This window comes from Bos javanicus, chromosome 18, assembly GCF_032452875.1.
Source record: "Bos javanicus breed banteng chromosome 18, ARS-OSU_banteng_1.0, whole genome shotgun sequence".
NCBI classification, from domain to species: Eukaryota; Metazoa; Chordata; class Mammalia; order Artiodactyla; family Bovidae; genus Bos; species Bos javanicus.
This window is the reverse complement of record NC_083885.1, coordinates 39,517,330-39,533,289: the sequence shown is the minus strand read 5'-3', so window position 1 is coordinate 39,533,289 and position 15,960 is coordinate 39,517,330. Positions and strand designations below refer to the sequence as shown.

The 15,960-nt window shown below is 37.5% G+C and overlaps 1 protein-coding gene across 4 annotated transcripts in view; it reads right to left on the bottom strand.

Annotated features, from left to right (window-relative positions):
- PHLPP2 (PH domain and leucine rich repeat protein phosphatase 2) overlaps positions 1-15,960 on the bottom strand; it is a 64,840-nt gene that overhangs the window by 32,376 nt on the left and 16,504 nt on the right. For 3 of the 4 annotated variants that reach the window (XM_061387800.1, XM_061387802.1, XM_061387801.1), the window contains exons 3-4: positions 11,639-11,772; positions 3,693-3,883 (exon numbers count right to left, since the gene is read on the bottom strand). In XM_061387800.1, the coding sequence (XP_061243784.1) occupies positions 3,693-3,883; positions 11,639-11,772 (325 nt within the window). The remainder of the gene's footprint in view (positions 1-3,692; positions 3,884-11,638; positions 11,773-15,960) is intronic. The other variant, XM_061387803.1, reaches the window with a different exon arrangement.

Here is a 15,960-nt window from a genome sequence, read left to right as displayed (position 1 = left end):
AAAGGGGATGATCTTCCTCAACAGGTCCTTTTGAAGGTTCTTTGGATACCAGCCCCCTAATTCAACCATTAGTGGCTTCTCACCTACAGATTCCTTAACCAGGCTAACGCATACTATTCCAATAGGCAACCAGTCTCTCCTCAGACGTGAAGGAACCTGGTGGTCCACTGACAGCTCGTCCTCCAGTGATGTCTGCTGGCCCCTCCAGGTGGCCCCACCAGACATGAGAATCCACCCACCCACCCAATGGCTAGTGTTTCCTCTTAACCCAGTTGGGTCACATACTAACAAACCCAAGGAATACACAAGGATCCCAACACATGAGTTAGGCTCTGTGTTCTATCAATCACTAAAGCAGCCTATCTCATCCTCAAGACTTCCTGGTCAGAAGGCAGGACACCAGTGCACTATGTCCCCCTTACTGCAGGGAACCTGAATCAGGATTCCATGGGTTCTTTTGAAACCTCTTTCACTGGGCTTGAGGAAAGAGTCAGAACTTCCTCCAGTCCCACTTGGGGTGATGGTACGGATTCATAGCACAACAACAGCTTTCTTCACCAACCCAGCCTATATACCATTGATGAAGATGAAGTATTTTTATAGCTATGGAACCGCTTACATCTTTGTCTGACATCTCACTTCTGTATGTCATAGCTACTGAATCTCGGTGAGTCAGCTGGAAACTTCCAAGTTATAAATCATTAGACTTCTGGTGCCAAGTAAAGACTGAACCAAATGGCAGAAACACAAAATACTTTTAAACTAATAAGAATCATATTAAGAAGATCCAATAAAATTAAATAATATTCATAACATTCAATTATGATGCTTACAACTAGGCTATTTTTATTAGTAATAAATCACCACAATTCAATGAGTTTGTGTCAAAATAAAGGACTTTGTTGAAATGAAGAACAGGCATTACTGATTGCTTTAGAATAATCTTTTCTTCTAAATATTTTTTATGGGATGTTTGACACAGAAAAATAGTCACATAATGTCAAATTCTGAGAAAGGCTTGTAAATCTCCCACTAGAAGTTAATTTGTCAACTTCGGAGTAATTTTGTTAAGTTTTGCAATATGTATGTTGAGACTACATGGTAATACACATAAAATGTTCCTCTCATCAGGTTCCCGTGAGCCTCCTTATCCCTATTAACGCTTTTGCACATTAATGTCTTTCTCAGCAGACAAGTTTTACTGAGGTATAATTTACATAAAATTTATGTGTTTTTTTTTAATTCATAAACTCTAAGTGAACAATTTGATGAGATACATAGTTGGACAACCCCATCACCCACAAAACGTCCCTCATGGCTGTTTTGCGGCCAATCCCCTTCTTCCATATCCTGGTACGACCACTGGTTTCTTTTCTATGACTACAGTTTTTTTTTTAATTTCACGTAAATGGAATCATACAATAAATAGACTTTTACATCTGGCTTTTTCCACTTAATGTTTTGAGACTCACCCTTTTTCCTGTGTGTATCAGCAGCTCATGTCTTTTCACTGCTCAGTGGCACAGTGAATACAACACATGTGGATACAGCACATCTGTTTTATCAATTTACCACTCAGTGAACATTTGGGTTGCTTCCAGTTTGGGTCAATTATAACCAAAATTGCTATGAACATTCACTTATACTTTTTGGAAATATTTGTGTTCATTTCTCAGTATCTAAGAGAAATGCTCAGTCATCTGAAAAGCAGATTTTTAACTATAAGAAACAAAAAAAACCTGTTTTCCAAAGTGACTGTGTTCCCAGTTGCTTCTCAACTTTGCCAAAATAGGTTATTTGTCTATTACCAAGTTGTAAATGTCTTGACACAAGTCCTATGTTGCATACAAACTTTCATGTGCTTTGTATGATGTTAATATAACCATACCAATTTTCTTTTGGTTGCTATTTGATTAGTGTGATTTTTCTATCATTTCACATTCAACCTTCTAAGTTTTAGGTGTGTCTCCTATAAACAGTAATTAGTAGAAAATATTTGGATTTATTTCCATGTCACTATAATATGTAATAACTTACCATGCTAATTATTTTGCTCCTTTTTCTCAATCCTTTTCCTGCCTTCTTTTAGCATTACAGAGTTTATATTCTCTTTTCCCACTCTACTTTTAGTAGTCATCCTTAAAATTTTTAAGTTTGTACTTGACCATTTTTCTAACAAAGCGTAAAGCTATTTGGTGGTGGCTCAGAGGGTAAAGCATCTGCCTGCAAGAAGATCCCCTGGAGAAGGGAATTGCAACCCACTCTGGTACTCTTGCCTGGAAAATCCCATGGACAGAGAAGCCTGGTAGGCTACAGTCCATCGGGGTCGCAAAGAGTCAACAGGACTGAGAGAGTTCTTTCACTTTCTTTCTTTCCTCTTATCCAAAGACTGCATCACATGTTCCTCATTGAACACATCACCAAATCCTGAATGCTGTTCAGGAGTTTGAGCTTTAGTTGTTGAAATTTATATTTAAAATATAAAAAAATTTAAATCTTTTTACAATCAGTATTAAATTTACTACCATATTTTATCAGTATTTGCATTCATCATCTATTCTTATATCTTCCACTCATCATCTGTTCTTATATCTTATACCTTCCTTTGAATTTACTTTCCTTCGATCCTTTGTTGTTTTCTTCTTTTTTCCCGTTTGTTTTATTTGGAGGGGTGTTGTTTTTTAGACATACATCTTTAGTAGTTCTTTCAGTGAGGTTATATGCCAGCTCATTTGTTTTATGTTGGTTTTTTTTCCCCCTTCAGCTGTGCAGCTGAAGGACCTTAGTTCCCTGACCAGGGACTGAACCCAGTGAAAGCACCGAGTCTTAGCCACTGGACCACCAGGTAAGTCCCTCATTAGTTTTTAAATGTCTGAAAATGTTCTATTTTGCCTTCAATCTTACAAAGTAATTCAACTGGATATAAAATACAAGTTGACATTTTCTCTCAGTAGCATTATCTGTTTCCAGTCATCTATCACTCTGATGACTTTGAACTGCTTTTCCTATCATGGAGAATTCTCTTGCACAGACGCAAAAAATGCAGGTCTCTCTGGCTGCTTGATAGGAGCTAATGAGCACTCCAGACTCTGAATTTCAGTCTAATGGGGGAAAAGGAGAAATAGGAAAGAATCTGTTTTGGTGGAGGATGCTAAGTTTCCAAAGGCAGCCTAGTTTCCAAAAGTAGCCACTACTTCTAGTTTCCAAAGGCAGCTGCTAGTGGCAGCAGCCCCTGGCTACTCTTGGTGGTACTACTGACAGCATTTAGTGCCTAGCAGTGCAAGCAGGGGTTTCTTCAACAGACGGGTTCTGCAGCAGAATCTGGGGCATGGATAGTCTCCATGAACATGAATTTGAGAAAAGTACAAGAGATGCTGGAGGACAGAGGAGCCTGGCATGATGCAGTCTATGGGGTCACAACGGTCGGACACGACTTAGCAACTGATCAACAACATAGTCTTTGGACCTCTGAGGGGGTCTGTAATGTAAAAAACTTGTTTTATGTGTAAATTAGCCTGAGTCGGTTTCATTTAAACCTAAGAATGCAAAAACTCTGTGATGTAATCTTTAATAATGTTCAGAATGGCTTCTTTGAAAAGATGTGGAAAAAACTCTGAAAAGCATATGTGATTTTTTTTTTTTTTTAAATTAAGATGACCAAAGAAAGAGTAATTTATCTTTGTGGGTCTTACCTTTCCCCCAACCAGAGGCAATATGTGCATTTTCCCAGTCTGACAATCCTTCACTGAGGACACGATGAGGCAGGTGCCACAGAGAACAACCAGGCGTTCAGCCCACTTATGCAGCTGGGTCTTTCCCTTGCGTACATTATAGATGCCAGACAGAAGGATTCGATCCAGATGATCCATCTGGCATGGTTTTTCTGAAAATAAAAGAGTACATCAGAAGCCACCATTAAGGTAGTACAAAAATAATGAAAGGGAAAAAGAAAGCATTACACGTCAACATTCAGCAACCCTAATACAGATTTAAGTAACCAAGCAATATAAGTATTACAAAATAAGCTCTCAGTCTTAAAATGTTGTCCAGCCCTGAAGTTATATAATGGGAGCACTGTGAATTTCGGCTGCCATTGTCAATCCTTCTTCCAGTCATAGCTCCCATGTACTCAAAGAAAGGCAGTATGACAGAGTAGTTAAGATCATGGACTCGGGAGTCAGACACTCAAACTTGAGTTCTGCTACTTACTTTGATTCCTTGAACTACATAATCTCACTGACCTTGACATTCCCCATTTATACAGTTCAGATCTTAATACTACCTACCTTTGGGAGGTCCTTATAAAAAATTAAGATAATGAATGTAAAGTAGTAAGCATGGTTTTAGATACAAAAGAAGTATGGAATAAGAGACAGCCACTATTGTGCTTAGTCTATGGCAGAAGGAAGAAATTAATAACTAGTTCTGTACACAATCCTCCATCTTCCTGCTCTTTGTGAGGAAAAGCTTTTGGCTGATATTTCAATCAACTATCCCAATCACGGTAGCAGAAGCTGATACAGACATGCAAGAGCGTCTCTATCTTTTACCACCCTTTATAAAACTTTACACGACAGGTAACAGTGAACAAAACAGCATTATGACAGAAGAAATGTTCTTGGTTAAAGTACTACTGGAAATAGACAGTAACTCTACACAGAAACGAACAGAAGTAGCAACAGTATGAGGCTGAGCAAACAGCAACAGACTGGGAAGTGAAAAAAACTGGGTGTACTCAATACTATTACATAATTGATTAAACCCTGGGCATCATGGTACCCTTTTGACTGTGTGTTTCCTGTATAAAAAATGAGGAAATGGTCTGGCTTACTTCAAAGCTTTAAACTTTGTATGTTAACACCACCATTTCTCCTTCCAGTCTAGGCCAATCCTTTCATCTATATTCTAAATTCCATGTTCCTTGGGGAGTTTGGTTCTTCTACCTTCTCACTCTTCAACTCCACCCTCCCTATTGTTTCTATCAAAGCTACAAAAGCACTCCAGTTTTCTCCAGTTCCCTCTCAGTCTCAACTGTAGAATTCCTTTAGATCAGGGATTCTCCAATTTCTATGTGCCCAAGAATTATCTGAGAATTAGTTTACAATGCAGAACGCCAAGACCTACCCACAAAGAATTTAATTCAGAGGATCTGGGATGGAACAAAGGAAAGTATGTTTTTAACAAGTATCTCAAGTAATTTAAATGCAGATGGCCCACAAATCATATTTTAAGAAACTCTATAAGTTTATCCTTTTAAGGCTCTTTTCTTCTCATTTGTGCTTCTATAGTAGCTATCTGTAGCTACTCTCAGAAAGGAATATTCAATTTTGGGGGGAATAAGTTATTTATACACAAAATAATATGCTGTCTTATTATTTTTGGAGGGTTTGCTAAGTCTCTGATCTTCTGAAAGTGGTAAAAAACGGAATGAGGAAGTTCTAATAAATGTTTGGAATGACTAATAGTTCTAGTTAAAAACAGACTTACAATCTCAAAAGTCAAGACTAAGTGGAAAATTATGGTATACTTTGAAATGTCTATAAAGAAAATAGAAAATAGGGGCTTCCCCGGTGGCACTAGTGGTAAAGAACCCACCTGCCAATGCAGGAGATACAAGAGACACAGGTTTGATCCCTGGGTCAGGAAGATCCCCTGGAGAAGGGTCTGGCAACCCACTCCAGTATTTCTGCCTGGAGAATCCCACGGACAGAGAAGCCTGGTGGGCTATAGTCTGAGCAACTAACACTTTCATTTTCATAAAGAACATGGATTATTTTATAATTTAAGAAAAAAAAATGTTTCTAAAAAATCAAGGCGAGTTCTCTAACAATGCCCATAGTATAATCTCTAAACATTATGTTTCATTAAAATGAACCAGGAGTCCTTAGAAAAATCACCTATTTCTGGTGTGAATCAGATGATGAAAAGATCAGCTTAGGACATCTTTTTGTGTAAGAACTTAATGGAAAAATCTGGAATATTACCAAAGACTGTGCTGGGCTAGGCTTAGTCACTCAGTCATGTCTGACTCTTTGCAACCCCATGGACCATATCCCCTCAGGCTCCTCTGTCCATGGGATTTTCCCAGCAGGAATACTGGAATGGGTTGCCACTACCCCTTCCGGGGGCTCTTCCTGATCCAGGTATTGAACCTGCATCTCCTGTGGCTCCTGCACTGACAAGCAGATTCTTTACCACTGAGCCAATTGCGTAGCCCAAGTGGGGTCATGTTGGAAGGACACAGAAGGCAACCTGAAAGAGCTCCCAGGAACTGAGATGAGACAAATTAAGCATCAGAAGGAAAAATGTCTGCAATGAATTGAAACAAATATACATAAGCCCATGAGATCATGATGATACTCAAAACAGACAATAAAAAATGAAGTTACATAGACTTTGTGAATATAAACTGAAAAGTAAAGCAATATAACTTCTAGAAGTAATAAAGGGAAGGACTGCTAAATTGGACTCCATCAAAATGAAATACTTCTTTTAATCAAAAGATACCACTAAGGTTCTGGTTCTGAGTTAGAGAAAGCACACTCGGCCCTGTCTCTCCCACTGAATTCACCTATAAAACCTGGACAGAACATGTGGAACGCTGGAGAACCCCAAACAGGCTGAACACAAAGAAAGTCAAGCCCAGACAGTTCATAATCAAATTGCTGAAAATTAAAGACAAAGGAAAAATCTTTAAAGAAGCCAGAGGAAAATGAAGCACCGTTTATATGAGAACAACTGCTCGAGCAACTGCATGAAGGCTGTGCAGGAGCGCTCTGTGCTATCTTTCCAACTGCTCTGAAAATCTAAAGCTAGTTCAAAATAAAAAGTTAAACCGACAAATAAACACTGGCTGATATTATCGGGGGTAAAAATGAAACATTTACTTACATCGCAAGAGTAAAACAGGAAACTTCAAAACAAATTTCAAACTTGGAAGCAGTGGTTGGTGAAGCAATCCCACCATCTGGTTTCATGACCCTGAACAAGTTCTATTAATATATTTTTAGGCCTTAATTTCCCAAGTTAAAGACCAAGGAGCTGGATTAGATGATCCCTAGTCCTGCCCAGGTCTCACATTTTATGGATCCTTTTTATTTCTCTAAACTGTTTCTCTATCAACTAAATACTAAGAGTACCTTAGAGGTTAAGAAGATGAGATTTAGAATCAGTTAAGACCTCTCCGGAGTAATAATATCTACCTGAATGCTTGTAAGGATGAATTGAAAAACAGTACACAAAGTGCTCAGCACCTTAGTATGTGCTCAGCACATAGTGAGGGTATATAATAAAAGATAGTCATTATTAATATAATGAAAGTCCTGCCTTAAGCCTCCTTCTTTTCCTATATTTTAAGTATTACTTTCAATCTTTAACAGCTTCCACAGATTTAACACTCCCATGTACCTGACTCCCAGATCTGTATTTCCAAAGCTCCTGGTTCCACATATCTGACTACCTGCCAGACATCTCCAACTGGATGTCTACCACTGCTTACAGTTACACTTGCCTGAAACCAGATCCTTCTCACAAGTGAAGTCTTGTCATTCTCCCAAAGCCACCCAGGCGCAAAACCTCAGTCAGTTTTGCCTCTTAGGATCTCTTCCTCAACTCCTTTTTTTAATCAACCACCAACACTTACTATTCCTTCAAAAAGTCTCTATATGAATGATTCCTTCCATTCCCTAGTTCGGATCCCTAATTCAAGCCTGAATTATTATCCATTCTGGTGCCAGAATCATCTTTCTCAGCCCCACTTGGATCCCATCACTTCCTCTACCATCTGTCAAATGAAGGGCAAATTTCTGATATTGTACTCAAGGCCCAGAACAATCTGGACTCAAATTATCTGATTCACAGAACATGCACTGAAATTCCTAATACCCTTCCTCTGTCCTCCTTTTCCTTTGTGATTACTGAAATTGTACCCATTTTTAAAGAACCAACTCAAAAACTACTTCTTCAGAAAGATTTCTCTGTTTCTAGAGACCTTCCTGATTTTCTAGAAGAACAGTAAAGGGGAACTTCCCCATCATCTATTACAATCTATCACGTAGGTATATTAATAAAAAATAGTGTTGGTATTAGCATTAGACAAAGAGATCAATGTAATAGGATAGAGTCCAAAAATAAACCTCTGCCTATATAGGAACTTAATAAAGGCAATGCATCAGATCAGTAGGAAAAGGATGAGCTATTTCATAAGTATTGTTGGGACAACTGGCTATCAGTAGAGAAAAAAAAAATAAAGTTAGATTCCTACCTCATATCACATTTTAAAACTATAAAAATACTTCAAGAAGATATAGAGGATGTTTATGACCTAGGACAGGAAAGGAATGTAAATGTATTAAAGGAAAATATTCATAAATATGATTAAGTAAGTCTTCTGCACCATAAAAAACAATAAATAAAACTACAAAACAAGTTACAAGCTGGAAGAAAAATATGTCACAAATACAGCATCCAGAGGATTTATATTCAGAATATATACACAAGTCTTTCAGATCATAAGAAAAAAGATAAACAGAAATATATAAAGGCTAATTCAAAGAAGAAACTAAGATCTACTATAACTATGAAACAATATTCCACCATTCTAGTAATCAAGGAAGCAAAATTAAAACAATAAGGCCATCATTTAATCCATCAGATTAGTAAAAACTTTAAATGCTAATAATATTAAAAGTCCCAATAATTTCATGTTTAAAGATATACTCTGAAGAACAGGTGTACAAAGATGCAGTTTTACCATAATGCTATGTAAAATAGCCCATCACTAGGGAAACTGTTATATAAACTCTAATACATACGTGACATTCAACAGTATGCAACGTAAAGAAATGCATGTAAAAGAGTTTTAAAAAAGACCTCCAAAATGCTGCTGGGAGAAAAAAAGCATGAAGACCAATACCAAATGATAGGATTTATGTAAAAAAAAAAACAAAACAAAACATATTTCTAGAAATACACATTAGATAGGAATAAAAGTTAGAATATTCTCAACAGGTATATACCAAATTGATTAGTATATCATAATTATCACACTATATGTCATTGCTTAATAGATAGCCACTATGGTATACACTTGTACTGACTCAAAAACACCACTTGTAGGAATCACTTCCTCCCTCAACCCTAGAGGTCAGCCATTCTCTTGACTTTTAGAATAATCATTTCCTTGTTTTCTTTGTATTTTTGCTACTTATGTATTAGTTATAGCAGTTTTAACTACTGTAACAAAAAGAATGTATCTAACTCAACAGAAATCTAATTCTCTGCTAGGGCGGGCAGTATGGGTTGCCAGGAGTCAACTCTGTTGAGAAACTCCAGCTGAAGGTGGCTTTGCCATTTCAACACATGACTTCAATGTTGCTCAGATGACTGCCTTCCTAGCCTACAGGAGAGGAAAAGAACAAGAAGTCTGCATGGGAAGGTTTAGGAACCAGGTGTAAAAGTGGCACACAACAATTTCATTCCTTACCACTGATGAAAATTTTGTCACAGGTGCACATCTAACTGCATAAAAGATTGAGAATGAGGCAGAGCTGAGCAGTCAAGGCCAGTGTTGTTACGGAAGAAGGAAAGAGCAGATCTGATGGACAAACAGTGGTCCTGTCACACATCTCTAAACAATACGGCTGAGTTTTGCTTGTTTTCAAATTTTAAATGAATGGGAACATAATATGTGATTCTTTTGTATCTAGTTTCTTCTGTACGTGTTTATGCCCCTTGGATGGAAGTGTCTCAGACAACCTGTGAGAGAATATGGGACATAAAGAAATGCTCAGGCTGGGTGCTATGCTACCTGAACTATTCAGTCCCAGCAAGTCACACCTCCCAGACTCCACTTCCTCATACATAATAAGGAGTTGATTAACTGACTCTCTTAATCTCTGTGATCAATCATAATACCCACTCATCTTTAGTCACACATGTTATTTCAAGGCTTTTACATCATGAATCTGCACTGAGTCATTCTACTCATTTTCCCCCAGCACCCACACCAGCAAGACTGATAACTGGCATTTGCACAACGGCCCTTGAAGTACTGAGCAACTTTTATATTCGGCAAACACATCAAAACTAACTGGCCTGAACTTGGGCCCCTCTGACCCTCGCCTTATTAAGACTATATTCTAACTGAAGGCAACTCACCAAAGGCTCTATACATGAAATATTGAAAGCTGATTGATAAGCTATTAATATTTGCTTCAAAAAATACTTCAAATTCTTTAATACTCCTTTCTTCAAAAGGTGAGGCCTAATTCCCCACTCAACAGTGTGTGCTGTTTTTGGTGACACAATTCTAATGAACAGAAAGTGGTAAAAAGAATGGTGACTTATGAAACTAGGTCATAAAAACTGAAGTCGGTGTGTGTGTTTGCATATACATGTATGCACACGCTCATGTGCATGTGTGTGTGTGTCTCATTGCTGGGGGCAGCTAGCTGCCACAACATGAAGATATTTACACACCTTGAGAGAGGGGTCCACATAGCGAGGAACTGAGATCTCCTGACAAAAGCTGGTGAGAAACTGGGGCCTTTACCAACAGCCACATGAGTGAGCCACGTTACAAGTGAATCTTCCAGCCCGACTCAAGCCTATACAGCTTCAGCCAATAAAAGAGTACTATCTCAGGGCTTCCCTGGCGGTCTAGTGTTTAAGAATCCACCTGCCAACAGAGGTGACACAGGTTTGAGCCCTAGTCCAGGACAATTCCATATGCTGTAGGGCAACTAAGCCCATGCACCACAGCTACTGAGCCTGCACTCTAGAGCCTGTGAGCTACAACTACTGAAGCCTGCGTCCCTAGAGCCTGTGCTCCACAACAACAGAACCACTGCAGTGGAAACCCACGCACCACAACTAGGAACCAGCCCCTGCTCTCTGCAACTAGAGAAAGCCCGCACACAGCAATGAAAGACCCAATGCAACCAAAAATAAAAAAATAAATAATTTTTTTAAAAAAAGAATAAAGTACTTAGGATAAATTTAACCAAGGAGGTACAAGACTCATACACTGAAAGGAAAAACAGCCCTAAAAAACAATAAAGCTTACTAAATTCAGCAATATACACATCTGATGAGTCCATCAAATGTTAAGTCATATATAATAACTACCTACTTCTGAACATTCTTGAACTGTCCAGAAGTTCATGAACCTTATAAGGAATTAAAAAATCTGAAACTAAAGCTCTGATTTGATCAAGATGGTGGCAAAGGTACATAATAATTCGGAAGTCAGCAAAACACTAGAACAAAAAGAGCAAAAATAAAAAGAGAAGACTTTTGCTGTTGTTTTCTGACTGCCTAATTTAAGGCAGCTTTGAATAAAATATTTTTAAAAGGCTGAAGTTACAGGTACAAATAATCAATTAAAAATAGTTAATGCTATATTTAAAATGGATAACCAACAAAGACCTTCTATAAAGCACAGGGAACTCTGTTCAATGTTATGTGGCTGCCTGGATGGGAGGAGAGACTGGGGGAAGAATGGATTCATGTATATGATTGACTGAGTGCCTTTGCTGCTCATCTGAAACTATCACAACATTGTTAACTGGCTATACCCTAATACAAGACGTTTTTTTAAAACAGTTAATATATTCACAAAGCCACTGAAAATTCTTACCACCATAAAATCGGAGCATACAGCCAAGGTCAGGATTTGCTGCCTCCTCTTGTATTCGTGCAGGGTCATCAAACCCCAGCCTGGATAAGTAATCATAAACAATCTGAAGAGGTCGTTCGGTAGGTTCCAGTCTCCTGCTTACACAATTCAGAAGAAAAATATTTGGTAAGCTATAAACACACTTTATTTGATTTTTAAAATCTTCTAATATGCTCTAGATTTTTACTTCTATATCAATTTTCTTTAATATCTTATGATACAACTAGTGGTGCTCAAAGTTTCTGGTCTCAGGATCCCTCTGTAGTCTTTGAAGCCCCCAAAGAGCTTTTGTTTACATGGGGTTTATCTACCTATTGACATTTATCTACTTATTTACTGAGAAACTAAAATTAAGAATTTCTAAATATTTATTCATTTTTAAGTAACAATAAACCCATTACATGTTAACAAATATTTTCTGAAAACTGTTATTTTCAAAATAGGACAAATGTAGTGATAAGATTTATACTGTTCAGCACTTTGTAAATGTATTTAATAACTGGATAACAGAAGGCAGATAAGCTCTAAGATGTGTAGTCTCTAGAAATCTCCACTGTATGCTTATGAGACTGAGAATTAAAAAGAAAATTAATACCCCATTATTATTATGAAATAGTTTTGACCTCATGAACCTCTTTAAAGAATCTTAGAGACCCCAGAGGGTCCTTTGAGAATCTCTGGTTCAAACTTAAAGGCATCAAAACTATGAGGTGTAAAAGATTATACTCGCCCATAACTGATTTCACATAAGCTGGAACACAATTAAAAATGGAGACTTTGGGTTGCTGACCTCTGGCTTCATAGACGGATTTTTCCAAAAAAGTTAGGAATGAAACTGCCCAGTAATTACCCAGAAATCATTCTGTTTCATGGTTATGACTGAAAGCAAGGAAAAGCCAGAATGTCAGTAATCATTTGTGGCTTCTGGGGATACTGCATACTTTAAATCACACGAACTTAATGCTTCCTTTACAATTATTTTAGGAGAAAGCAAACAGTTATAACAAGTACAGCAGCTGAGAGCATGAACTCCAAAAGTCAGACTGCCTGGGTCTGAGTCTTACTTCTGCCACTTATCAGCTCATGTGTGTCCTTAGACAAATTATTTAACCTCATTGACTTATTCCTCAGCAGCCTAATGAATGACAACAGTGCCTAACTCACAGGGTTGTTACTAGAAGTATTTATTTATTTGCTTATAAGAAGATATCGTACAGTACATAAAGGGCTTAGCAAATTATTTCACATGTAGTAGTGTTCGACAACATACTGACAATTATTATTCAAAAAATTCTTAGGAACGGAATAAAATTTTAATGAGAATAAAAATAGAATGTCTCCCCCAACTGAAACAACAATCAAAAAACAAGTATAGGAAAGCCTATGTGTTTAAAAGATCTTGAAGAACATCACTCTTTAAAAGGATTCTGTTTAGAAAACTTAAGAGCTGTATTAATCACAAGAAACATTATACACCTTCCATCAAGGCATAAAGACATGAAGGATCTGTGTTTTGTGGTTCAAGAACTAGAAAATACTAGTTGACAATAAGATTTACTTTTTAAAAACATGAAATGAAAATACTACAAAGTGAAATATAAACAACTGTAAAACAAAATTATAATGCAGAAATGGAAATCATATTGATGCATACCAAAAAACAAAAAGATAAAAATAAAAGCCACGATGTGGCCCCTCCTGACCCTCCTGGCTCAGTTCTGACTTCCAGCTTCTGTAAACTCAGAACTACTACATGGGGAATGACCAAAAAACTAAAAGCCTACAAAGATCAGCAAATACTGAATCTAACAGAAATGGAAAATATACTTTTCAGAATAAAAACATCAGTTACAATGAATCTCCTATCAAATAAAAGAAAAGTCCACAAAGGGCTGTGACAATATTAAGCACCTTCCTCATACAATGGTAGAATCCTTCAAAGAAGGATACATTTTAAGAGACTTGTAATAAACTATCCTGGAGGGGTCAATTAGTCATGTAACAGGAAGACTGGCTGAAGGATTAAGCTGAAGACAGGGTGACCACGGGCATAAACAGCTCCGTCTTTCCATGTCAAGAATGGTTATTAGATTTAGTCTAGACTGATCCAAAGAAAGGGACTATGAGCAGTGAGAAGTTGCACAGGTAGACTTGGATTAAAAATGAGGCAGAACCTTAATAATTAGAGATGCCCAATAATGAAACAGACTGTCCATCAAAATAGCTCTGAGAGAGCCACCTGTCACAGACAATTTAGAAGAGTCTGCTCTAGGAATCAAGTCAAGCCAGATGATCTTTAGGGTCTTTTACAATTCAGGGGTCTAAGATGTATCTAAGACATCTTCCTGCTGCTGCTGCTAAGTCGCTTCAGTCGTGTCCGACTCTGTGCGACCCCATAGACAGCCTCTTACCAGGCTCCTCTGTCCCTGGGATTCTCCAGGCAAGAACACTGGAGTGGGTTGCCTTTTCCTTCTCCAATGCATGGAAGTGAAAAGTAAAGTGAAGTCGCTCAGTTGTGTCCGACTCTTAGCAACCTCATGGACTGCAGCCCACCAGGCTCCTCCGTCCATGGGATTTTCCAGGCAAGACATCTTCCTAGTATAATACAAATTCTACCTAAACACTGCTATTATTTTTGGATACAGAGTTCAATGTATTTAACTATAATTCCACATATATGGTATATATATATGACTATATATACTATAACTATAATGATCACATATTAAGACCAAGAAATTTTACTTTCAAGCTTTATCTTATCAGCTCAATTTTCTTATTTCTCTTTGGAAAACCAAGAGAATTGGAAATATCCTAACATATTTTGCATCATCAGATTTCCTGATCTAAAAAGGCTCTGTAGATTTTGGAAACCCTCTTTAACTATTTCCACCAAAAGAAAGTATTTTCCCTGGGAGAGAGGGAAAAAAACTAAGAGAATCTCTACATCTGCTCTCATCAATTTAGCATAAATGAGCAAACAAGAAATATTTCAAGAACTGCAAAAACAAGTAAAATGAGGGACTAATTCTATTTACTCATTAAACTCATCTGCTTTAGGGAGTAGAGAGTATGGGGGAGGGAAAATGCTATCATATGCTTATGGATTAGTTCTGTGTTTCAAAGTTCCAAAAGTTTAACAGGCTGCTAATTAGCTATGTGTTAAATCTCTCATAAATCAAAGGAAATACATCTATTGCAAAACAGGTGTAAGACAGAATATGTTAGCAAAGAAAGGTTCCATTCATCATTTGAAATACTTCCGTTAAGGCTTTAAGAAGAGACAGTGAGACTATTGTTGTTAACAGTGTGTTTCTCGGGCTTCCAGAAGCTACAACAGTCCTTGTAAATCTGAATATATGCACATCTGGTTATTTTTCTCCAAACCAGCCAACCAATACCGTAATGCTATCAACAGTGTTTGTAGCTCTTGCATGCTAAGTCACTTCAATCATGTCCAACTCTTTGCAACCCTATGGACTGTAGCCCTTGTAGCTCTTAGCCAACAGTTACTCTGAACAGTGCCCACAGTTAAGTTACAGGAAGGAGAAGAGTAAGTTTCATTTCAGGGATCACTCCACATCAAGGAACATGAAACTGAGCAAACTCCAGGATACAGTGGAAGACAGAGGAACCTGTGTGCTATACAATCCACAGGGTCCCAAAGAGTAGGTCTACAGTGACTAAACAACAACAATCACTCCACAAGAACTCTAGTTAATAGTGAGAGTACATTCTTACAACCCAACACACTGTATCCAAGACCCTAACACAGCACAGAGCAGCATTTTATACATCAAAGTCAGGTTAAAACTCAATCTCTGGCCAATAAGGTAAAATCTGCAAACTTTTAAGACCAACAATACATATAATGATACAGAAAACAAGGATACTTTGATGAATGTTTACTCCACATCTGACACTATGCTAGAAGTGTCTCACATTTTACAAAACTAGGAAATAACTAAAAGAGAGAGTTGCACAATTAGTACATATGACATCAGGGTTTGAACCTATGTCAATGTCCTTACAAAGCCTCGCCTTTAGGCAAACAATATTATTTTTAAAAGTAGTTAAAATAACTTATGCAGAAGAGAGCTCAAAGTACTTCCTATGTTAACTTATACCAGGAATGTAAAAAGTTATGTTTTAAAATTACTATACATAGTTAGTCTGATACATCCTCATTTCAAAGATACACTATTTTTATGCGTCACTGTTGTATAAGAATCCTGCTAGTCTTTGTAGTCCCTGGTTTCTGTGAGGGGGATTCTAAATTCTTG